Genomic DNA, 25282 nt, shown 5'->3' with positions numbered 1-25282 from the left:
TGATGTACACCCTGAGTGCTGGCTCTGTGTACAGCTGATGTGCACCCTGAGTGCTGGCTCTGCGTACAGCTGATGTACACCCTGGTGCTGGCGCTGCGTACAGCTGATGTGCACCCTGGGTGCTGGCTCTGCGTACAGCTGATGTGCACCCTGGGTGCTGGCTCTGCGTACAGCTGATGTGCACCCTGGGTGCTGGCTCTGCGTACAGCTGATGTGCACCCTGGGTGCTGGCTCTGCGTACAGCTGATGTGCACACTGGTTGCTGGCTCTGCGTACAGCTGATGTGCACCCTGAGTGCTGGCTCTGCGTACAGCTGATGTGCACCCTGGGTGCTGGCTCTGCGTACAGCTGATGTGCACCCTGGGTGCTGGCTCTGCGTACAGCTGATGTGCACCCTGGGTGCTGGCTCTGCGTACAGCTGATATGCACCCTGGGTGCTGGCTCTGCGTACAGCTGATGTGCACACTGGGGCTGGCTCTGCGTACAGCTGATGTGCACCCTGGGTGCTGGCTCTGCGTACAGCTGATGTGCACCCTGGGTGCTGGCTCTGCGTACAGCTGATGTGCGCACTGGTTGCTGGCTCTGCGTACAGCTGATGTGCACACTGGTTGCTGGCTCTGCGTACAGCTGATGTGCACCCTGGGTGCTGGCTCTGCGTACAGCTGATGTGCACACTGGGTGCTGGCTCTGCGTACAGCTGATGTGCACCCTGGTTGCTGGCTCTGCGTACAGCTGATGTGCACACTGGTTGCTGGCTCTGCGTACAGCTGATGTGCACCCTGGGTGCTGGCTCTGCGTACAGCTGATGTGCACCCTGGGTGCTGGCTCTGCGTACAGCTGATGTGCACCCTGGGTGCTGGCTCTGCGTACAGCTGATGTGCACCCTGGGTGCTGGCTCTGCGTACAGCTGATGTGCACCCTGGGTGCTGGCTCTGCGTACAGCTGATGTGCACACTGGGTGCTGGCTCTGCGTACAGCTGATGTGCACCCTGGGTGCTGGCTCTGCGTGCAGCTGATGTGCACACTGGGTGCTGGCTCTGCGTGCAGCTGATGTGCACACTGGGTGCTGGCGCTGCGTGCAGCTGATGTGCACACTGGGGCTGGCTCTGCGTACAGCTGATGTGCACCCTGGGTGCTGGCTCTGCGTACAGCTGATGTGCACACTGGGTGCTGGCTCTGCGTACAGCTGATGTGCACCCTGGGTGCTGGCTCTGCGTACAGCTGATGTGCACACTGGGTGCTGGCTCTGCGTACAGCTGATGTGCACCCTGGGTGCTGGCTCTGCGTACAGCTGATGTGCACACTGGGTGCTGGCTCTGCGTACAGCTGATGTGCACCCTGGGTGCTGGCTCTGCGTACAGCTGATGTGCACCCTGGGTGCTGGCTCTGCGTACAGCTGATGTGCAGCCTGGGTGCTGGCTCTGCGTACAGTTGATGTGCACCCTGGGTGCTGGCTCTGCGTACAGCTGATGCGCACCCTGGGTGCTGGCGCTGCGTACAGCTGATGTGCACCCTGGGTGCTGGCTCTGCGTACAGCTGATGTGCACCCTGGGTGCTGGCTCTGCGTACAGCTGATGTGCACACTGGGTGCTGGCTCTGCGTACAGCTGATGTGCACCCTGGGTGCTGGCTCTGTGTACAGCTGATGTGCACACTGGGTGCTGGCGCTGCGTACAGCTGATGTACACCCTGGTGCTGGCGCTGCGTACAGCTGATGTGCACCCTGGGTGCTGGCTCTGCGTACAGCTGATGCGCACACTGGGTGCTGGCTCTGTGTACAGCTGATGTGCACCCTGGGTGCTGGCTCTGCGTGCAGCTGATGTGCACCCTGGGTGCTGGCTCTGCGTACAGCTGATGCGCACACTGGGTGCTGGCTCTGTGTACAGCTGATGTGCACCCTGGGTGCTGGCTCTGCGTACAGCTGATGTGCAGCCGGGGTGCTGGCTCTGCGTACAGCTGATGTGCACCCTGGGTGCTGGCTCTGCGTACAGCTGATGTGCACCCTGGTGCTGGCTCTGCGTACAGCTGATGTGCACCCTGGGTGCTGGCTCTGCGTACAGCTGATGTGCACCCTGGGTGCTGGCTCTGCGTACATCTGATGTGCACCCTGGGTGCTGGCTCTGCGTACAGCTGATGTGCACCCTGGGTGCTGGCTCTGCGTACAGCTGATGCGCACCCTGGGTGCTGGCTCTGCGTACAGCTGATGCGCACACTGGGTGCTGGCTCTGCGTACAGCTGATGTGCACCCTGGGTGCTGGCTCTGCGTACAGCTGATGCGCACACTGGGTGGTGGCTCTGCGTACAGCTGATGCGCACACTGGGTGCTGGCTCTGCGTACAGCTGATGTGCACCCTGGGTGCTGGCTCTGCGTACAGCTGATGCGCACACTGGGTGCTGGCTCTGCGTACAGCTGATGTGCACCCTGGGTGCTGGCTCTGCGTATAGCTGATGTGCACCCTGGGTGCTGGCTCTGCGTACAGCTGATGTGCACCCTGGGTGCTGGCTCTGCGTACAGCTGATGCGCACACTGGGTGCTGGCTCTGTGTACAGCTGATGTGCACCCTGGGTGCTGGCTCTGCGTATAGCTGATGTGCACCCTGGGTGCTGGCTCTGCGTACAGCTGCACATTCATTTGTACTGTATTATTTACATATTTCAAATCCTGCAGTGGAAACACATGGAAAAGCTGAGCTGTGTCTGAGGAACTAGGGAAGAGAACAATAGCGGTTTCCTATTTAATGCAAAATTGCACATATGTCCGCATGCAATGCATCTATCAGCATATTGTTTCAAGGTGCCCAGTTACATCTGCCTCCTGCAGTGCAGCATGGTGTTACCTAGCAGCTCAGTTACTGGCTGCTTCTGCATGTAGACCACACATGCTGGGCAGCTTTATTCTCACACTGCAATGTAGATCTGAGCTAGGACACGTCCCTCCCACTCCTATCTCTCTGCACATGTTACCTCTGCCCCCTGCAGCGCAGCATAGTGTTACCCAGGTACTCAGTTACTGGCTGCTTCTGCATGTTATTCTCACACTGTAATGTAGCTCTGAGCTAGGACATGCCCCTTCCACACCAACTCTGCACATGTTACATCTGCCCCCTGCAGCACAGTATGGTGTTATGGAGGTGCCCAGTTGCTGGCTGCTTCTGCATGTTATTCTCACACTGTAATGTAGCTCTGAGCTAGGACATGCCCCTTCTACACCAACTCTGCACATGTTACATCTGCCCCCTGCAGCACAGTATGGTGTTATGGAGATGCCCAGTTACTGGCTGCTTCTGCATGTAGCCCACACACATGCTGGGCAGCTTTATTCTCACACTGTAATGTAGACCTGAGCTAGGACACGTCCCTCCCACTCCTATCTCTCTGCACATGTTACATCTGCCCCCTGCAGCGCAGCATGGTGTTACTCAGGCCGTTACATGTTATTCTCATGTTGTAATGTAGCTCTGAGCTAGGACACGCCCCTCCGACCAGGAGATCTTACGTGCAGCACGTATGATTTGTGACTCTGATCCAATACGCACGGGACAGCGGATCCGATGTCACACACATGCTATTTGGGCCAATTTCACCCTATTTCTCGACCCGATTCAGCAGAATCGGTTGAAATCAGTTGGGCCCAAATCGCATAGTGTATGGGGGGCCATAAACCTATGCAGTGCACACGTTACATCTGCCCCCCTGCAGCGCAACATGGTTTTACCATAGTGAAAAGTTCCTCTCTCTTTGCTGGCATCTCAGTGTGTGCTCATTCTAAAATCAATTTAGGGCAAGTCATGTCTGCAGGTGGTAGATGAACAGATCGTGTGTCAGGAATTCCAGGTGGATCTGGGAACTTGGCAGCGGACAGTCCCTGTAGTTACCTGAATGGTAACACGATTCCGTCAGACAAATTAAATGTCGTTTTTTGAGCCCACGTATCCCCCTCTTCCTCTGGAATTAAATGTAATATATTTTCCCCTTCACTTACCCAGGAGGACGGGCGCGATGATAAGTTATAAATGAAGTCGGAATGGACTGCTGGGGGGCACTTGATCTAGATTTGATGCTGCATTTTTTATATCTGTCTCCTGCACGGAGATTTCTCTTCAGGGTTACAGACGGAAATGTCAGAAATCAGAACAGCATAGGAAGAAAGGAATTAGGGTTCTGGTTGGTGCGTTCATTAACTCCGTAGTGGGAGGATATCTGGGGTGGCTCTGTCTTATGTATTCGCCATTACTTCCACGGCCTGCTCTTAGCTATTTCTGTTCCGTGTGATTGGATGACTGAGACGCTAAGGGAGTTATTCGGTCAGTCTCTCTCCTATCGCCCCCTCCGTCTCTCTCCATTCGCCCCCTCCGTCTCTCTCCTATCGCCCCCCCCCCCGTCTCTCTCCTATCGCCTCCTCCGTCTCTCTCCTATCGCCCCCTCCGTGTCTCTCCTATCGCCCCCTCCGTGTCTCTCCTACCTCCCCCTCCATCTCACTCCTACCGCCCCCCTCCGTCTCTCCTATCGCCTCCTCCGTCTCTCTCCTATCGCCCCCTCCGTCTCTCTCCTATCGCCCCCTCCGTCTCTCTCCTATCGCCCCCCTCCGTCTCTCTCCTATCGCCCCCTCCGTCTCTCTCCTATCACCCCCCTCCGTCTCTCTCCTATCGCCCCCTCCGTCTCTCTCCTATCGCCCCCCTCCGTCTCTCTCCTATCGCCCCCTCCGTCTCTCCTATCGCCCCCTCCGTCTCTCTCCTATCGCCCCCTCTGTCTCTCTCCTATCGCCCCCTTCCGTCTCTCTGCTATCGCCTCCTCCGTCTCTCTCTCCTATCGCCCCCCTCCGTCTCTCTCCTATCGCCCCCTCCGTCTCTCTCCTATCGCCCCCTCCGTCTCTCTCCTATCGCCCCCTCCGTCTCTCTCCTATCGCCCCCTCCGTCTCTCTCCTATCGCCCCCCTCCATCTCTCTCCTATCGCCCCCTCCGTCTCTCTCCTATCGCCCCCCTCCGTCTCTCTCCTATTGCCCCCTCTGTCTCTCCGTCTCTCTCCTATCGCCCCCCTCCGTCTCTCTCCAATCGCCCCCCTCCGTCTCTCTCCTATCGCCCCCCTCCGTCTCTCTCCTATCGCCCCCCTCCGTCTCTCTCCTATCGCCCCCTCCGTCTCTCTCCTATTGCCCCCTCCGTCTCTCCTATCACCTCCTCCGTCTCTCTCCTATCGCCCCCTCCGTCTCTCTCCTATCGCCCCCTCCGTCTCTCCTATCGCCTCCTCCGTCTCTCTCCTATCGCCCCCTCCGTCTCTCTCCTATCGCCCCCTCCGTCTCTCTCCTATTGCCCCCTCTGTCTCTCCGTCTCTCTCCTATCGCCCCCCTCCGTCTCTCTCCTATCGCCCCCTCCGTCTCTCTCCTATCGCCCCCTCCGTCTCTCTCCTATCGCCCCCTCCGTCTCTCCTATCGCCTCCTCCGTCTCTCTCCTATCGCCCCCTCCGTCTCTCTCCTATCGCCCCCTCCGTCTCTCTCCTATCGCCCCCCTCCGTCTCTCTCCTATCGCCCCCTCCGTCTCTCTTCTATCGCCCCCCTCCGTCTCTCTCCTATCGCCCCATCCGTCTCTCTCCTATCGCCCCCCTCCGTCTCTCTCCTATTGCCCCCTCCGTCTCTCTCCTATCGCCCCCCTCCGTCTCTCTCCTATCGCCCCCTCCGTATTCTCTCCTATCGCCCCCCTCCGTCTCTCTCCTATCGCCCCCCTCCGTCTCTCTCCTATCGCCCCCCTCCGTCTCTCTCCTATCGCCCCCCTCCGTCTCTCTCCTATCACCCCCTCAGTCTCTCCTATCGCCCCCTCCGTCTCTCTCCTATCGCCCCCCTCCGTCTCTCTCCTATCGCCCCCCTCCGTCTCTCTCCTATCGCCCCCTCCGTCTCTCTCCTATCGCCCCCCTCCGTCTCTCTCCTATCGCCCCCTCCGTCTCTCTCCTATCGCCCCCCTCCGTCTCTCTCCTATCGCCCCCTCCGTCTCTCTCCTATCGCCCCCCTCCGTCTCTCTCCTATCGCCCCCTCCGTCTCTCTCCTATCGCCTCCTCCGTCTCTCTCCTATCGCCCCCTCCGTCTCTCTCCTATTGCCCCCTCTGTCTCTCCATCTCTCTCCTATCGCCCCCTCCGTCTCTCTCCTATTGCCCCCTCTGTCTCTCCGTCTCTCTCCTATCGCCCCCCTCCGTCTCATGCACATCTACTCGCATACTATTTTGGGGATTCTTTCGGCGGGGAGCTGGGGGGCATTCGGCGAGGCAGCGAGCAGTTCTGATTAAGGCTCTTAGTCATATACTTATTGTGGTCCCTTCGCAGATAGCATTCGTTCGCACGGGGACCAATGTTTGGAGTATGCGCGTGTGCAGCCGCATTTCTGTGCATGCGCCGGGTGCATAAATGCTAGCAAGATGCTGATTGGTTGCCAGTGGCAATGTCTCCACTGGTCCACATCTTTAAACTTTAGAAGCTTTTGATACGTCTCGCCCAGTAGTGACACAATGTCATAATAAGTCACAGAGGAGCATCACAGAGGAGCGTCACAAAGGAGCGTCACAGAGGAGCATCACAGAGGAGCGTCACGGAACGCGGACACGCTACATCACTGTAACATGTTATTCTGCAGGAGTAAAAGGCTGCCCTGGCAGGAACATCTCAGAGCCCCATCCCAGGGGAGTGGGGGCTGCGCTGCGGAACATTCCAGAGATATACTGTGCCCACAGATAAAACCCTAACATAAGAGAGGAGGGGGATACGTGAGGGGGGTGGGGGTGACATGTGATGAGTGAGTCACAGAAGTTCCCTGGTAACCACACAATATACCATTCTGGTGGTGCAATAGGTTTTATAGAAGAATCTGGAGAATCTTTATGACACATTTATTGTTCTATAGCAAAGATCACAGACGTCTAATTTGGCTTCTTCCCTTTTCTATATCTACACAATTGTTCCAGCGATACCTCAGCTGTAACAGACCATTGTATTGGCTGCTATGGATCCCAGGGGCGGCGGAACGCGTTGGTGGGTCAGACCATAGTAGCCTTAGTACCCCGTTCTATTAGGCGGCTGGGAGTCGTACAGATGATGATGCATTCCACTGCACGATGTTGGACAAAGCACCACTTTGGGCTAGTTTACTGCCTTTGGAGGCCACCAGAATGCCCCGATATTCGGAAGTGTCCTGGATATTCCTGTGCTATAAACTCAAATAGAATAAACCCAACAGCTCTATAACTGTTATATAACCCTTCATGTATGCCGATCCTTTCACCTGCAAAGCATGATGGGACTTGTAGTTTCCAAAGAGTGGGATTAGCATTGGACTGCAGTACAAACAGAACCGCACAGATGCACAGGTCCCCTGCCAGCATGAGCTTACAATCTAATGAAACACATGAGGGGAGAGAGACCATGGCAGCGTCAGCTGGTACCGTGACGGGGGCAGAATGGAGATGTTGGGGTCATTTATAGAGATTGTGGATCAGGAACATGCAATGTAATTAGGTATTAGGCAGATTGCCCAGTTGCCAGATAACCGCTCCCTATCTGTAATCGCTGTACAGAGATTATATACACAGAGCCACGTGTATTCAATTATTATAGTTATGTATCTGTAACCCCCCCCCCCCCCCCAGCTGCACTTATCTGCCTGTGCTGGGGACTGGGTGCAGAGATACAAACATTGTGGGGAACGGTTGCCCGCAGCAACGCTCATCTTGGGAATCTATCTCTGTGCATCGATGATGATGTCTCGCTAACTGTCTGTCTTATCTCCCGCTGATGGTGATAACAGATACCCTGATAACGGCCTCTGTGTATTCAGATGAACCAGGAAATCATCCTTGTTCTCAGTGTGAAAGGGACGGCGCTGTGTACAAAAGGGTCATTGGATAGGCTGACGCGGGTACTGACTGGGACAGAACTATGTTATAGATATAGAACTATGCTTAGGTCGACACATGTAATAGGTGGACATGGCTAAGGTTGACACAAGCATATGGGGAAGGTCGATGGTCAAAAGGTCGACCTGAGTGTTTCACATTTATCAGTTGACATGGACCCTGTATCGGTGTATTGCGTCTCGCCATGCTTCAGGCGCGGTGTCTCGCTGCGGTCGACGCACTATTATAATCTCCCACCATGCCATAGTGGATGGTAGGGTATGAAATATCGCCTGTCGGCACATGTCGGCTCAAAAATGTGAAGAACTCATGTCGACCTTTTGACTGTCGACCTAATGCTTGTGTCAACCCTCCGACCCTGTTGTCCTTAGCCAAGTCCACCTATTTGTTCTGTTGACCTAAGCCCTGTCGATCTTTAGTGGTCTACCTAATGGATGTTGACCTTGATAGTGTCGACCTAACGACCGTAGAAGGGGTGAGAGGAGTATAGAGAAGAGAGCCAGTAGGGGTTTGGAGGACTGGTAGGAGATGAGAAACCTGAAGACGGCATGGCTGGCGGTGGTGGTGGCGGTGCTGGTGGTGGTGGTGGTGGCGGAGTTACCACTGTAGGAGGCAGAGAGATAGAAGGGGTGAGAGGAGTATAGAGAAGAGAGCCAGAAGGGGTTTGGAGGACTGGTAGGAGATGAGAAATCTGAAGTCGGCATGGCTGGCGGTGCTGGCGGTGCTGGTGGTGGTGGTGGTGGTGGGGCGGAGTTACCAGTGTAGGAGGCAGAGAGATAGAAGGGGTGAGAGGAGTATAGAGAAGAGAGCCAGAAGGGGTTTGGAGGACTGGTAGGAGATGAGAAATCTGAAGACGGCATGGCTGGCGGTGCTGGTGGTGGTGGTAGTGGTGGTGGGTCGGAGTTACCAGTGTAGGAGGCAGAGAGATAGAAGGGGTGAGAGGAGTATAGAGAAGAGAGCCAGTAGGGGTTTGGAGGACTGGTAGGAGATGAGAAATCTAAAGACGGCATGGCTTAAATACTACTTTATTTATATTCAATATATAATGATACTAGGTGATTCATCGCACCCTACGGGCGCTCTTCACACCGTCGTAAGGGGCTGCGCCCCCTTAATTTGTGAACGTTTGTATATGAGAAATATGGCTAGAATTGTATGAAAGATGCCTGTATTGCAACTTGGGTGTCCGCAAATCGCGGGAGGGGGGGTCGCAGGGGGTGCCGCGTATTGCGGGACGGGGGGTCGTGGGAGTTACCGCGAATTGCGGGTGGGGGGGTGGTTGCTGTGAATCGCGGGAGGGGAGGGGTTGCAGAGAATCGCGGGAGGGGGGTTGCGGGGGCGGGGGTTGCGGCGAATCGCGGGAGAGGGGGTTGCGGGGGTGTGCCGCAAATCGCGGGAGGGGGGATCACGGGGTGGGGTGCCGAGAATCACGGGAGGGGGGGTTGCGGGGTGTGTGTGTGTGTGCCGTGAATCGTGGGAGTGGGGGTTGCGGGGGGGAAGTGGGGGTGTGACTCGAATCGCCACAAGAAAAAATCAACACAGAAAGGTCCACACATGTAAATGTTGACATACGTGTGGCACTTCATTGGTGTCCATGTCGACACATGAGAATGAATATGAAAACATTCAAAAAATTAAAAATAAATCTTCACAAACTCATGTCAACCTTTTTCATTGTCGACCATAGCCATGTCAGTGTTTTGCATGTGCCATTTAATCCTGGGGCTGCCGCGAATCGCGGGGGAGTGCCGCGAATTGCGGGAGGGGGGGGTCGCGGGGGGGTGGGTGCCGCGAATTGCGGGTGGGCGGGGTTCGCTGGGGTTCCAGTGGGGGGTTGCCGCGAATTGCGGGAGGGGGGGGGCACCGGGGGGTGCCGTGTTTTGCATGTCCCATTTAATCCTAGGGCTGCTGCGAATTGCGGGGGGTGCCGCGAATCGCGCAAGGGGGGGTCGCGGGGGGTCTTTTTGCCGCGAATCACGGGAGGGGGGGTCCCGGGGGGGGTTGTTTTTGCCGTGAAACGCGGGAGGGGGGGTCGCGGGGGAGGGGGCGTGTTTTTGCCACGAATCGCGGGAGGGGGGGTCACGGGGGGATTCTTTTTGCCGCGAATCGTGGGAGGGGGGGTCGCGGAGGGGTATTTTTACCGCGAATTGCGGGAGGGGGGGGTCGCAGGGGAGGTGGTGTTTTTGCCGTGAATCGCGAGAGGGGGGGGGGCGCGGGGGGATTGTCGCAAATCGTGGGAGGGCGGGTCGAGGGGGGTGTTTTTGCCGCAAATCGCGGGGGGGGGGCGCGGGGGGGTGTTTTTGCAGCAAATCACGGGGGGGGGGGTGAGGTGGGGGTGGTGTGCGGCGGGGGGCGCTCACCTGGTGGCTGTGGAGTAGCAGTGCTGGGCAACATGGGGAGGCAGAGGGTGTCTGGCACTGTGAGCTCACTGGGCTGGTTCTCTGTCATGTGAGTCAGAGGCTCCACCCAGCGTTATACACACACTTACACACTTTGAGTGACAGATGTAGCCAAATATATAAGAGATATGGTTCCTGATGTAATAAATGTATTGACCATATTAATTTATTTGATTTGAATCCAGCCGGTTATGTTTGTTATGAACCATATTTTATTAAATATAAATTAAAAAAATCTTCCTTTTCCCTAGCACTGTCTATTTATTTTTATGTATTTAAAACTCCAGTAGTTTAGACCAAGGAAGAGAAAGGTTGGACATGGTGGCATCCTAAGTGGGACAAAACAGAGCAGTGGTGGGAGAGAAGAGGCTGGTGAGTTAGTTGGTATGTTGGCATAAATAGTGCTTCAGCAATGACTGGATGATACCCCTTTCAGACAGAAAAAAAGACCCGGGAATTTCCCTGCTCTTGCCGTGTCGACCCGGGTTTTTCTTCTGTCTGAAAGGGTCAACACGGGTCTAAAGTTCCGGGACTTCGACCCAGGTATTTACCTGGGTTTTTCCCGGGTCTGTATTCCAAAAACCCGGGTAACCGGCTGTCTGAAAGGAAACAACCCGGGTTTTTGGGATTATTACACATTGTTAGGCACTGATTGGCTCTCCTGGTGGGGTGCTGGCTGATTGGTTGTGAGGATAGGCTTCTCTGATTGGCTGGGAGGGCATGGCAATGGAGCTGGCCTCTGAGGTCATTAGGGAGCTGAAAAAAGGATAGCATGGCCCACTGGTAGAAGCAAGAGGTGAGAGCTGCTGGCAGTGAGAGGGGTGGAGGATATCTGCAAACAGATGACTGGGACAGTCAAAGATGCCACAGTGTACTCAAACATTGCAAATATACTAACAGCCATGTGAGGTAACATGTACCTTCCAGTATATAAAAACAATAAAACTTGTTTACAACATATCCTTGTGTCATGCCATGGTTAATGCAATGTAGTGAGCAGTCACCACCCACTTTTGATGATCTCATCTCTGTGTGCCTTTAAAACTGTCCTATTCTTATGACACACAGAGTTTTGCAGGAAAAATCTGGCTTCTGTGTGAAAGGGGTCGACACGGGAAATACCCGGGTTTTTGCTCCTGTGTGAAAGGGGGTCAGCCCCTTGCTGCCTAGTTGTACCCGGGTTTTTGTATCCGGGAAATACCTGGGTTTTTGGGATTTTTCTGTCTGAAAGGGGTATTAGAGTGACACTCGCCTGCCCCAATGTTAATGGAATGGGCTAACTAATTGTTAGAATACATAGGCTTCCCCATGTAATGGCATTTGGAAGCCAGCGTAGTACCCTTGTGATATAAAGGCCGACACTAGTGGGCATCAGATCTTCCACACCCCAGTGACCGCAATATCCTATATCTGGTGTTCTGCTGTAATCACACAGGTCCCACAGCGAACAGGCACTATGACATAGTCCGTGTATGGTGATAAATCTCTTTATGGACTGTCATAAAAATCCTGAGTGTTATGTACAGAACAGAGAGCAGTCCTAGTAAATCACAGTCCTAGTGCCCAACAGGTTTCATCCGCATCAGTTGTGTAATGTTGGTTGTCTCATGAAGCTTGTGGCTTTGTGTGTCCTTCGTGTGACCTTGCACTGCTGGCTTATGGTCTGTCCCAGAGCCCCGAACTATCCTGATTTTGGCAGAACAGTCCCACGTTTCATATGGGGCCAAATTCGGACCTTTGTGTGGTTTGTGTACGCACGCAGCGTGGTTTGTGTACGCACGCAGCGTGGTTTGTGGACGCACGCAGCGTGGTTTGTGTAAGCACGCAGCGTGGTTTGTGTAAGCACGCAGCGTGGTTTGTGTACGCACGCAGCGTGGTTTGTGTACGCACGCAGCGTGGTTTGTGTACGCACGCAGCGTGGTTTGTGTACGCACGCAGCGTGGTTTGTGTACGCACGCAGCGTGGTTTGTGTACGCACGCAGCGTGGTTTGTGTACGCACGCAGCGTGGTTTGTGTAAGCACGCAGCGTGGTTTGTGTATGCACGCTGTGTGATCTGTTTAAATCATTTTACTATATAATCATATTATATTCGCAGCGTTGCGAAGCAACCAGCATAACCCCCACAATCTGCTGCAGAGTGTAACAAGTGCGCCATCTATTTCCTGCAATGGTTAATGTTCCCTGAGCTGTGTCTACCGTGTGTAACGGGTGCTGCATACATAATAACACGTGTGTAGCGTGCAGAGTGCGGGAGGGGGACAACTCTTCCAGGAGTACAGGGGCTTCCAGAATAACTGTGTGTCTCCCGCGGGTCTGTGAGAGTAGGCCGGTATGGTCTGATGGGTAATGGGGACATAGTTATCCCATCGGTACCGCACCTGCATCTGTTCGTGCCAGAAAATCAGTATTAATAGAGACACTTTGTGTCACAAGCCGTGTTTGGAAAATGACAGTTGTGAGCTGATCAGTGGCACTTTATCTCTCTGCAAGCGTTGATCTTGTCCTGTTTCCTCCTAGGTGGGGTGTAAGGCAGCGATGGTGTTCTTCCAGTACTGTATCATGGCCAACTTCTTCTGGCTGCTGGTGGAAGGCCTGTACCTGCACACGCTCCTGGTCATCTCCTTCTTCTCCGAGAGGAAGTACTTCTGGTGGTACATTCTCATTGGCTGGGGTAAGTGCCGCCACAATTACCCCAAGCAGAACACAGGTCCTTCCCGACGAGCCGCTCAGTATAGTATTGGGTGGTGTGAGGTTCATAGCTATTTATCATTGTAGTATTATTATGTGTCTCCTCCTATGTTTGATAGGTGTCACAGGCGTATTTGTCATGTGACCCTGCCAATGGCAACCATCCAATGATTTTTGGCCCGTACGCTCCCCTGCCTGTCCCCTGTGATGTGTATGCAAAACATCCATTCGTATTGCGGCAGGGATGGGGGGGGGGGGGGCGGTATTAGAGGGATCTCTAAGTAGTGAATCTTTGCTGCTTACCGAGTCTTACTGAATTAGGCACAAAGTCTCATAAGCAGCAAGTCCACCATAAGTTCCACAGTCATGAATAAATTGTCTCTGTGCCCACAGAAACGGACACGGTATACCTTTCTTTTGTTATAGATGCACGCTGTGTGGTTTGTGTATGCACGCTGTGTGGTTTGTGTATGCACGCTGTGTGGTTTGTGTAGGCACGCTGTGTGGTTTGTGTGTGCACGCTTTGTGGTCAGTTTAGGCACGCGGTGTGGTTTGTGTATGCACGCTGTGTGGTTTGTGTAGGCACGCTGTGTGGTTTGTGTATGCATGCTGTGTGGTTTGTTTATGCACGCTGTGTGGTTTGTGTATGCACTCTGTGTGGTTTGTGTATGCATGCTGTGTGGTTTGTGTATGCATGCTGTGTGGTTTGTACATGCACGCTGTGTGGTTTGTGTAGTGTAGGCACACTGTGGTTTGTGTACGCACGCTGTGAGGTTTGTGTAGGCATGCTGTGTGGTTTGTACATGCACGCTGTGTGGTTTGTGTACGCACGCTGTGTGGTTTGTGTATGCACGCTGTGTGGTTTGTGTAGGCACGCTGTGTGGTTTGTGTATGCACGCTGTGTGGTTTGTGTAGGCACGCTGTGTGGTTTGTGTATGCATGCTTTGTGGTTTGTACATGCACGCTGTGTGGTTTGTGTAGGGTAGGCACACTGTGGTTTGTGTACGCACGCTGTGTGGTTTGTGTATGCATGCTGTGTGGTTTGTGTATGCACGCTGTGTGGTTTGTGTACGCATGCTGTGTGGTTTGTGTACGCATGCTGTGTGGTTTGTGTACGCACGCTGTGTGGTTTGTGTACGCACGCTGTGTGGTTTGTGTATGCACGCTGTGTGGTTTGTGTAGGCACGCTGTGTGGTTTGTGTAGGCATGCTGTGTGGTTTGTGTATGCACGCTGTAATTTGTGTAAGCACGCTGTGTGGTTTGTGTATGCACGCTGTAATTTGTGTAAGCACGCTGTGTGGTTTGTGTATGCATGCTGTGTGGTTTGTGTATGCACGCTGTAATTTGTGTAAGCACGCTGCACCTCCTCCCAAAACATTATGTATTTTCCTGACACCACCAAACACTTCTAACCCTTGGCAGCTGACCTGCTGGGACCCTACAACAAGTCCGGGTTAGGTAATTAGTATCCACTACCCCACCTCTTGGCTTAAAGGCCCTTATTCAGATCTAATCGCAGTACAAATTTGTTCTATAAATGGGCAAAACCATGTGCACTGCAGGTGGGGCAGATGTAACATGTATAGAGAGAGTTAGATTTGGGTGAGTTATTTTGTTTCTGTGCAGGGTAAATACTGGCTAAATTATTTTTATACTGCAATAAAGATTTCAGTTTCAACACACCTCGCCCAAATCTAACTCTCTCTGCCCATGTTACATCTGCCCCACCTGCAGTGCACATGGTTTTGCCCATTTTGAGAACAAATTTGGGTACTTGTGTATTTTGGCGGCGCCCCCGATGTCCGTCGTACGACGGACAGATCGCATCGCATGCCATGCACCCGATGGCATACGATGCGATGCGACGCGATTTTGACCCCCTATACGACCAAAAATCGTATAAGCACCCTAAAGGGTGCTTTTGAGCACCCAAATGGGTGCTTACAATGTTAAATGCACCCCCACGCCACCCCCCAACTATAAACGTGAACCCGAAGAGTGGCGAGCACAGCAAGCCCGCGAGGGGCGGCGGTACGCGTCCTACGACCTTTTCATACCCCCACTATCCACGTCGGCGTGGAGTTGAGAATAGAATAGTGTGGCGAGCGCAGCGAGCCACCGAGCCCGAAGCGTGGCGAGCGCAGCGAGCCCCGCGAGGGGACGCGGATACCTTCACAGGCAAACGCGTCCCTTTGCGGGCTTCACAGGTATCCGCGTCCCCTCGCGGGGCTCGCTGCGCTCGCCACGCTTCGGGCTCGCTGCGCTCGCCACACTATTCTATTCTCAACTCCACGCCGACGTGGATAGTGGGGGTATGAAAAGGTCGTAGGACGCGTACCGCCGCCCCTCGCGGGCTCGCTTCGCTCGCCACGCTTCGGGTTCACGTTTATAGTGGGGGGGGTGGCGTGGGGGTGCATTTAACATTGTAAGCACCCAATTGGGTGCTTAACATTGTATAAGCACCCATTAGGGTGCTTATACAATGTTTAATCGCATCGCATCGCATCGTATGCCATGTACAATGGCATACAATTTCAAAATTGTATGCCATCGTGCACTATCGTACGATATCGTGTCGCATCGCATACCATCGTATACGTTATGGTATGCGATGCGATGGGCGCCGCCAAAATACACAAGTACCCAAATTTGTACTGCGATCAGATCTGAATAAGGGCCAAAGTCAGCATTTGGGGCAACATTTTTGTGAGCTGAACCAATATTTATAGGGTGTCTGGTTCCTAGTAGTTCCCAGGACCGGTGCAAAGTTTTTAATCAAACTAGGCAACCCAGCGTTCTGCCCCCGCCACCCACACACCAATACCCACTTTCCAGAACCGGGTGGAAGTTGCATCTTAGAAGTTCAACACCTGCTGTTTGCATTACACTCAACAAGGATGCCTGTCTCTAAGTCATCCGGCTCAGGGGTCCCCCCCCCCCCACATCCTTTAGCCCCCAAGCAGCTGTCTCATGGTAGAACCGCCCCCCCGGTAGTCTTTATTTCCATTGGCTGGTCCGTGATGAATATACTTTACCATTAATATGTTACTCGTTATGTTCCTGCTATTTCATAATAAATGTCACACTGATGAACTGAACATATCTGCTCCGTCTACAGGTGCGCCGACCGTATTCATCACGGCGTGGACATTTACGCGGCTTCATTATGTCGACACAGGGTAAGCAGATCAGATGTAGATCTTTTGTCTGGTACAGTTTTGTGTTTGCTCTTACTGCCCGTACTGCACAGGGCCCAATTCAGTCCTGGTCACTGGCTGCTCACAGGGGGATTGACCCCCTGTGGGCGGTTACCGTGCTTTTTCCTGGGTGTGCCTCAGAAAACGCAGCCGGTGCCCAGCTGTTTGGGATTGGGAGGGAGGGCGGCCTCCTTCCCCCCACAGCCATTGCAGCGCAGTGTAAGTATAGACTTACTCAGCGCTGCCAATGGGGGGAATCACTTAATTGAGTGATTCCAAATGGATTCCCCCTGAGAAGCATTCGCACGTGGGCGGGATTTCACTCGGGTGGGGCGGCTTTTACCTTCTTGCTGGACTCTTGCAGTCCAGGGAGCAGTATTTGTAAGCTGATCTTATATGATTGCAGCCTGTATATCTGAGGTTGCTGGGGAATCCTGCATATGTGTTAAATGGATAGGCTTCTTTAGGGATGCTTCATTCCCTAACCAAGATGTCCGCCATTTGTACTGCACATGCACTGCACCATCTTGTCCCTATGTCGGAGCGCTGAAGTGGGACATGGATGTGAAGTGGGCTGCTCAGGGCATCTGCTGGCATGTACTTACTGTACTTTGCCTTAGGATATTCAACAGTCTCTCTCACCATCCGATTTCCCACCCACAATCCTGAGAACATCGGATTTCTAGTGTACGCACTAATGATTTATCCAATCCCATCTGTCCTAAGGTCGTCACAGTCATCAACGATAAGCAGAAGTGTCAGAGGCATGATCGAAAATGTATACAAAGCACAAAATGTGCCCAATATTGATCCATGTTACCAGACTCTGTGTCATCTCTTCACAGGTGTTGGGACACAATAGAATACCCGTTTTGGATCGTCAAAGCGCCAATATTGGTCTCCATTTCGGTAAAGTATTTTCAAATGTTTCCAACAGCTGCTATACATAACCAGCTCATTCTGGAAAGTGCCACAAGCCTAGCAACCCTGTACCAGCCCAGTGATCCTGTCCCAGCACCAGCCCAGCCTGTCTGTGCCAGCACCAGCCCGGCCTTCCTGTCCCAGCACCAGCCCAGCCTGCCTGTGCCAGCACCAGCCCAACCTTCCTGTCCGATCACCAGCCCAGCCTGCCTGTGCCAGCACCAGCCCAGACCTTCCTGTCTCAGCACCAGCCCAGCCTGCCTGTGCCAGCACCAGCCCAGCCTTCCTGTCCCAGCACCAGCCCAGCCTGAATGTGCCAGCACCAGCCCAGCACTCCTGTGCCAGTACCAGCCCAGCACTCCTGTACCAGCACCAGCCCAGCTTTCCTGTCCCAGCCCAGCCAGCCTGACTCTCCCAGCACCAGCCCAGCACTCCTGTACCAGCCTAGCCTGCCTGCACCAGCCTAGCCTGCCTGTCCCAGCACCAGCCCAGTGATCCTGTCCCAGCACCAGCCCAGTGATCCTGTCCCAGCACCAGCCCAGTGATCCTGTCCCAGCACCAGCCCAGCCTGCCTGTCCCAACACTAGACCAGCCTGCCTGTGCCAGCACCAGCCCAGCACTACTGTACCAGCACCATCCCAGCCTGCCTGTGCCAGCACCATCCCAGCCTGCCTATCCCAGCACCAGCCCAGCACTACTGTACCAGCACCATCCCAGCCTGCCTGTGCCAGCACCATCCCAGCCTGCCTATCCCAGCACCAACCCAGCCTTCCTGTCCCAGCACCAGCCCAGTGATCCTGTCCCAGCACCAGCCCAGTGATCCTGTCCCAGCACCAGCCCAGTGATCCTGTCCCAGCACCAGCCCAGCCTGCCTGTCCCAACACCAGACCAGCCTGCCTGTGCCAGCACCAGCCCAGCTCTACTGTACCAGCACCATCCCAGCCTGCCTGTGCCAGCACCATCCCAGCCTGCCTATGCCAGCACCAACCCAGCCTGCCTGCGCCAGTACCAGACCAGCACTCCTGTACCAGCCCAGCCTGCCTGCTCCAGCCCAGCCTGCCTGACCTAGCACCAGTCCGGCCTGCCTGTCCCAGCACCAGCCCAGTGATCCTGTCCCAGCACCAGCCCAGTGATCCTGTCCCAGCACCAGCCCAGTGCTCCTGTCCCACCACCAGCCCAGCGCTCTTGTCCCACCACTAGCCCAGCGTGCCTGTCCCGCCACCAGCCCAGCGCTCCTTTCCCACCACCAGCCCAGCATGCCTGTCCCACCACCAGCCCAGCGCGGCTGTCCCACCACCAGCCCAGAGCTCCTGTCCCACCACCAGCCCAATGCTCCTTTCCCACCACAAGCCCAGTGCTCCTTTCCCACCACTAGCTTAGCGTGCCTGTCCCAGCACCAGACCAGCGCGGCTGTCCCACCACCAGCCTAGAGCTCCTGTCCCACCACCAGCCTACCGCGCCTGTCCCAGCACCATCCCAGCGCTCCTGTCCCACCACCAGTCTAGCCTGTCTGTAACATCAGCACTAATATAAATAACAATGCTTAATGAGCAACATCAGATATTACTCAACACATGCACCATGTAAGGCGTCATTCAGAACCGCCGTGAGCACAATCAGAAGGAACATTGGGGGTTGAATGTATAAAACACTTAGGAAAGATCATGTTGTGGGTTTGTATGCGAGAGGCAGAAAACGACGGCACCTATTATCATTACCGAGGCTCTTAGCGCTGGCAGATACATTACCGTGTTCTGTTTCTCAGGATTCCTCCTCTGTAACATTGGGGGAAGGTACACAAGTTAGTAAGGGAGGTGTCCCCTCTTCCTGAGACGGTATATATATATATATATATATATATATATATATATATATATATATATATATATATATATATATATGATCCGCTGGTTTACAAAGCACAGAACTCAGAATTGCGGCTTATAAACAATTTATTTTTTTAAGAATTCGATCAAATGTTCTTTCTGAGCAATAATCACAGATGGGTTTGGGGATGATAGAACCACAGGCCCCTTTGCCGCTAACTGTGCGCAGCTATAAGTGACGGCTTTGCTCATCTCTAGCGATACGTCTGGTTTATTCCTTAGTTGTTTCTTATGCGCTTTTGAATAATTCATTTGTTTGTTGTTTTGTTTAGTGTTTTAAAATGACAAATGTCCTGTGTGTGTTGTGCACCTGTGTCACGGTGTCATATTGTGATGACTACTAATCAACGGTTCTAGCTAGGAACGAAGCCTAACCGCCTATCCGCCGCCTGGCGCTGCTTCGTCTCGCATAGCTGTATTCTGTGGATTTGACATCATCATACTTGCGATGTATGACACAAAGTCCCAAGCAGGCTGATGTCAGGTCCAAGATGGCTGCCATCCTATGTCGCTATACCAAACATGAGTTAATTCCAGCGGGCAGTGAATGCAAGTAGAAGAATCGCTACGAGTCGCTTCAACTGCAATTGTTCTGCTTCCTGTTGTTCTGTCCTGTTTCTGACGGCCTGACGTATAACCGTGCGCTTCGTGGTGACGCTGTTCTGTTTGTTTCCCCGCAGGTCAATTTTATTCTGTTCATCTGCATCATCAGGATTCTGGTCCAGAAGTTGCACTCGCCGGATGTGGGGAGAAATGAGAACAGCCAGTACACGTAGGTGCCACTGTTATTTCCTTCCCCTAGCATCTGTGTCTGTACTGTACAGGGTTGGGAACACGTGGGGCCAGGCCCCAGAGAAAGCATGGTGTGGGACCTCTAGTTTTTGCATTGTTACCCAGATTACACACACCCCCCCCATGCATTACCATAGGACATTATGCAGGCAATCATGATTATCGCTCAGCTGCGTCGGACGCCTACTGTACTCTACAACCCTAACCTTTATCTAATCACTTCCAACGTCCCGGGGGGACAGAGGATCACTGAACAGATGACAGATTAGCATACTAGTCTGATGGATTTGCATACTAGTCAGATGGATTTGCATACTAGTCTGGTGGATTTGCATACTAGTCAGGTGGATTTGCATACTAGTCTGATGGATCTGCATACTAGTCTGATGGATTTGCATACTAGTCAGGTAAATTTGCATACTAGTCTGATGGATCTGCATACTAGTCTGATGGATCTGCATACTAGTCAGATGAACTTGCATACTAGTCTCATGGATCTGCATACTAGTCAGATGAACTTGCATACTAGTCTGATGGATTTGCATACTAGTCTGATGGATCTGAATACTAGTTTGATGGATTTTCATACTAGTCAGGTGAATTTGCATACTAGTCTCATGGATTTGCATACTAGTCAGGTGAATTTGCATACTAGTCTGATAGATCTGCATACTAGTCTGATGGATCTGCATACTAGTCTGATGGATTTGCATACTAGTCAGATGAACTTGCATACTAGTCTGATGGATATGCATACTAGTCTGATGAACTTGCATACTAGTCTCATGGATTTGCATACTAGTCTCATGGATTTGCATACTAGTCAGGTGGATTTGCATACTAGTCTGATGGATCTGCATACTAGTCTGATGGATTTGCATACTAGTCAGGTAAATTTGCATACTAGTCTGATGGATCTGCATACTAGTCTGATGGATCTGCATACTAGTCAGATGAACTTGCATACTAGTCTCATGGATTTGCATACTAGTCTGATGGATCTGCATACTAGTCAGATGAACTTACATACTAGTCTGATGGATTTGCATACTAGTCTGATGGATTTGCATACTAGTCAGATGAACTTGCATACTAGTCTGATGGATTTGCATACTAGTCTGATGGATCTGAATACTAGTTTGATGGATTTTCATACTAGTCAGGTGAATTTGCATACTAGTCTGATGGATTTGCATACTAGTCAGGTGAATTTGCATACTAGTCTGATGGATCTGCATACTAGTCTGATGGATCTGCATACTAGTCTGATGGATTTGCATACTAGTCAGATGAACTTGCATACTAGTCTGATGGATATGCATACTAGTCTGATGAACTTGCATACTAGTCTCATGGATTTGCATACTTGTCTGATGGATTTGCATACTAGTCTGATGGATCTGAATACTAGTTTGATGGATTTTCATACTAGTCTGATGGATCTGCATACTAGTCAGGTGAATTTGTATACTAGTCTGATGGATTTGCATACTAGTCTGATGGATCTGCATACTAGTCAGGTGGATTTGCATACTAGTCTGATGAATTTGCATACTAGTCTGATGGATTTGTATACTAATCTGATGGATTTGGCATACTAGTCAGGTGAATTTCCATACTAGTCAGATGAACTTGCATACTAGTCTGATGGATTTGTATACTAGTTTGATGGATTTGCATACTAGTCAGGTGAACTTGCATACTAGTCTGATGGATTTGTATAGTTGTCAGATATTTGCATATTGCTCATATTCATTTGCATACGAGTCCACCTTTCCTGAATTGTCCGTGGTCACTGCTATAAATCCTCACAACCACAGTGCATTGGAGACGTGGACCAGTCTGGGTAACCTCTTCTGTTTCCCCAGAGACAATGTGGTTTGAGAAAGCAAGCAGGAGGCACAACTTACCTCACACCTCACAGATCTCAATAGTACTTGATAAATGAATGGATAGTTCCCATGGAACTTAGGGGCCAATGTACTAAGCCTTGGAGAGAGATAAAGTACCAGCCAATCAGCTCCTAACAGTTAAGTCTTGTACACAAGGTGAGATATTGTCTAATGAACAATTTTGACTAAGCAATTTTGAGAGAGATTTTGGCTAGATGCAATGGAGATTTTGACTAAGCGATTTTGTCTAAGTAATGATAGTCTATGGTCTAGTCAAAATTGCCTGTACAGTCTATCTATGCTAAGCAAAATATGCTAGACAATATTGACTAAGAAAATGATTGAGAATGTGTATACACCCCTTTAGGAGCTGGTTGGCTGCTGCGTTATCACCTTATACTTAATCTTTCTCCAAATCTTAGTACATAGAACCCTTAAGGGCTGTACACATGGAACAATGTTTGCTACTGAGCGACTTTAAGTGATTTGACTAAATGCACCAGCGATTTTGACTAAGCGATTTTGTCTATGTGCGACATACTAACATACTTGGTTGGTATTCATTGCGGATCACCTAGTGAATATCTCCCTCAGCATTGAATACCAGGGACTAGTCAATATATTCTTGCCTGGCAACTCTTTTTTACTAGGCGATATTATAGGGAAATTTGTGTAATCTTGACAGAGTTCTTTGCTAACATTCTAAGCAATTTTGACTGTAGTCAAAACCACTTAGAAGGATCGCTCCGTGTGTCCACCCCTTTAGTGATATATATATGGATAACTGGATTTACATAAATCCTGTGTCTGTCTATCTATCTATCTATGTATCCATCTGTATCTATCTACAGTATATATCTGTCTGTCTGTATCTGTCTACAGCAGCCATGTTCTAAGTGTGGCTCTCCAGCTGTTGTGAAATTACAAATCCCAGCATGCCTTGCCACATTTTAAGCATCCCCTAATAGCAAAACGTGGCAAGGCATGATGGGACGTGTAGTTTCACAACAGCTGGAGGGCCACAGTTTGGACATGGCTGCTCTACAGTATATATCTGTGTGTCTATCCCATTACCTAGTCCAGGCTGAGGATTATTGCCCCATTGCTGGCGCTGGGAGACCGCAGCAGAGTGATTGTTGGGGCATGAGTGTCCCCACTTGGCACCGGACCAGCGATATTTCGTGACGGGAGGCTGGGACGGAGCCGTGCGATGGGCCCTTTGTTCTCCGCAGGGACTTTTGTACCAGGAAAATACTTGTCAGATTTATTCTCATTAACTCTTGTTACATTTAATGAGCTGCGTCTTCATTGTCCGCACTTCCATCGCAGGACGGGTCTGTGTAAATAATCACAACCTCACGCTGATCTGTGGCAGGGTTCATCCTCCGACTGTCAGCTCTTGTCCCATCAGGCGACTATGTCTATGTGTAGCGGCCATTCACACGCCGCGTCCATTGCTGTCCCTCTGTGCGACCCCCGTCGCGTCGACATTCATGGGCTCATGCTGAGTCGGCTCTGCACCTGCTCGCTCTCAGTCGGCCTTGTATTGTGTTTATGAGAAAAATTGTACTCCCACGTTCCTATGCCGGGTGTACGCCCACGTTCCTATGCCGGGTGTACGCCCACGTTCCTATGTTCCTATGCCGGGTGTACTCCCACGTTCCTATGCCGGGTGTACGCCCACGTTCCTATGTTCCTATGCCGGGTGTACTCCCACGTTCCTATGCCGGGTGTACTCCCACGTTCCTATGCCGGGTGTACGCCCACGTTCCTATGCCGGGTGTACGCCCACGTTCCTATGCCGGGTGTACGCCCACGTTCCTATGCCGGGTGTACGCCCACATTGGTATGCAGGGTATACACTCATATTGGTATGCAGGGTGTACACCCACGTTAGTATGCAGGGTATACGCCCATGTTGGTATTCAGGGTGTATGCCCACGTTGGTATGCAGGGTGTATGACAACATTGGTATGCAGGGCTTACTCCCACGTTCCTATGCCGGGTGAACACCCACATTGGTATGCAGGGTGTATGCCCACATTGCCCACGTTGGTATGTATGGTGTACGCCCACATTGGTAACATAGAAACATAGAATGTGACGGCAGATAAGAACCACTTGGCCCATCTAGTCTGCCCCTTTTATAAACATGTTACCTCAAACCATATTTGATCCTTATTTCTTTGTAAGGATATCAATATGCCTATCCCAAGCATGTTTACATTGTACTACTGTATTTGCCTCTATCACCTCTGATGGGAGGCTATTCCACTTATCTACTACTCTTTCTGTGAAGTAATTCTTCCTCAGATTTCCCCTGAATCTTCCTCCCTCTAGTGTCAGTGCATGTCCTCGTGTTCTGTTGCTCCTCTTCCTGTGACTAATGTCTCCCACCTGTACCTTCCTCCTTCTAGTGTCAGTGCATGTCCTCGTGTTCTGCTGCTCCTCTTCCTGTGACTAATGTCTCCCACCTGTACCTTCCCCCCCCTAGTGTCAGTGCATGTCCTCGTGTTCTGCTGCTCCTCTTCCTGTGACTAATGTCTCCCACCTGTACCTTCCTCCCTCTAGTGTCAGTGCATGTCCTCTTGTTCTGCTGCTCCTCTTCCTGTGACTAATGTCTCCCACCTGTACCTCCCTCCCCCTAGTGTCAGTGCATGTCCTCGTGTTCTGCTGCTCCTCTTCCTGTGACTAATGTCTCCCACCTGTACCTTCCTCCCTCTAGTGTCAGTGCATGTCCTCGTGTTCTGCTGCTCCTCTTCCTGTGAAGAATGTCTCCCACCTGTACCTTCCTCCCTCTAGTGTCAGTGCATGTCCTCGTGTTCTGCTGCTCCTCTTCCTGTGAAGAATGTCTCCCACCTGTACCTTCCTCCCTCTAGTGTCAGTGCATGTCCTCGTGTTCTGCTGCTCCTCTTCCTGTGAAGAATGTCTCCCACCTGTACCTTCCTCCCCCTTGTGTCAGTGCGTGTCCTCGTGTTCTGCTGCTCCTCTTCCTGTGAAGAATGTCTCCCACCTGTACCTTCCTCCCTCTAGTGTCAGTGCATGTCCTCGTGTTCTGTTTCTCCTCTTCCTGTGACTAATGTCTCCCACCTGTACCTTCCTCCCTCTAGTGTCAGTGCGTGTCCTCGTGTTCTGCTGCTCCTCTTCCTGTGACTAATGTCTCCCACCTGTACCTTCCTCCCTCTAGTGTCAGTGCGTGTCCTCGTGTTCTGCTGCTCCTCTTCCTGTGACTAATGTCTCCCACCTGTACCTTCCTCCCTCTAGTGTCAGTGCATGTCCTCGTGTTCTGCTGCTCCTCTTCCTGTGACTAATGTCTCCCACCTGTACCTTCCTCCCTCTAGTGTCAGTGCGTGTCCTCGTGTTCTGCTGCTCCTCTTCCTGTGAAGAATGTCTCCCACGTGTACCTTCCTCCCTCTAGTGTCAGTGCATGTCCTCGTGTTCTGCTGCTCCTCTTCCTGTGAAGAATGTCTCCCACCTGTACCTTCCTCCCTCTAGTGTCAGTGCATGTCCTTGTGTTCTGCTGCTACACTTCCTGTGACTAATGTCTCCCACCTGTACCTTCCTCCCTCTAGTGTCAGTGCATGTCCTCGTGTTCTGCTGCTCCTCTTCCTGTGACT

At 52.2% G+C, this 25282-nt stretch overlaps 1 protein-coding gene across 1 annotated transcript in view; it reads left to right on the top strand.

Annotated features, from left to right (window-relative positions):
* The window catches only part of VIPR1 (vasoactive intestinal peptide receptor 1), a 182186-nt gene that overhangs the window by 125835 nt on the left and 31069 nt on the right, over nt 1-25282 (top strand). Inside the window, exons 7-10 of the mRNA XM_083186663.1 lie at nt 12807-12960; nt 16096-16156; nt 17020-17083; nt 19662-19753. Of these exons, the coding sequence (XP_083042789.1) occupies nt 12807-12960; nt 16096-16156; nt 17020-17083; nt 19662-19753 (371 nt within the window). The remainder of the gene's footprint in view (nt 1-12806; nt 12961-16095; nt 16157-17019; nt 17084-19661; nt 19754-25282) is intronic.

Source organism: Crinia signifera, chromosome 5, assembly GCF_055691185.1.
Source record: "Crinia signifera chromosome 5, ASM5569118v1, whole genome shotgun sequence".
Lineage (NCBI taxonomy): Eukaryota > Metazoa > Chordata > Amphibia > Anura > Myobatrachidae > Crinia > Crinia signifera.
The sequence above is the reverse complement of the archived record's forward strand: the minus strand, read 5'-3'. Positions and strand labels throughout refer to the sequence as shown.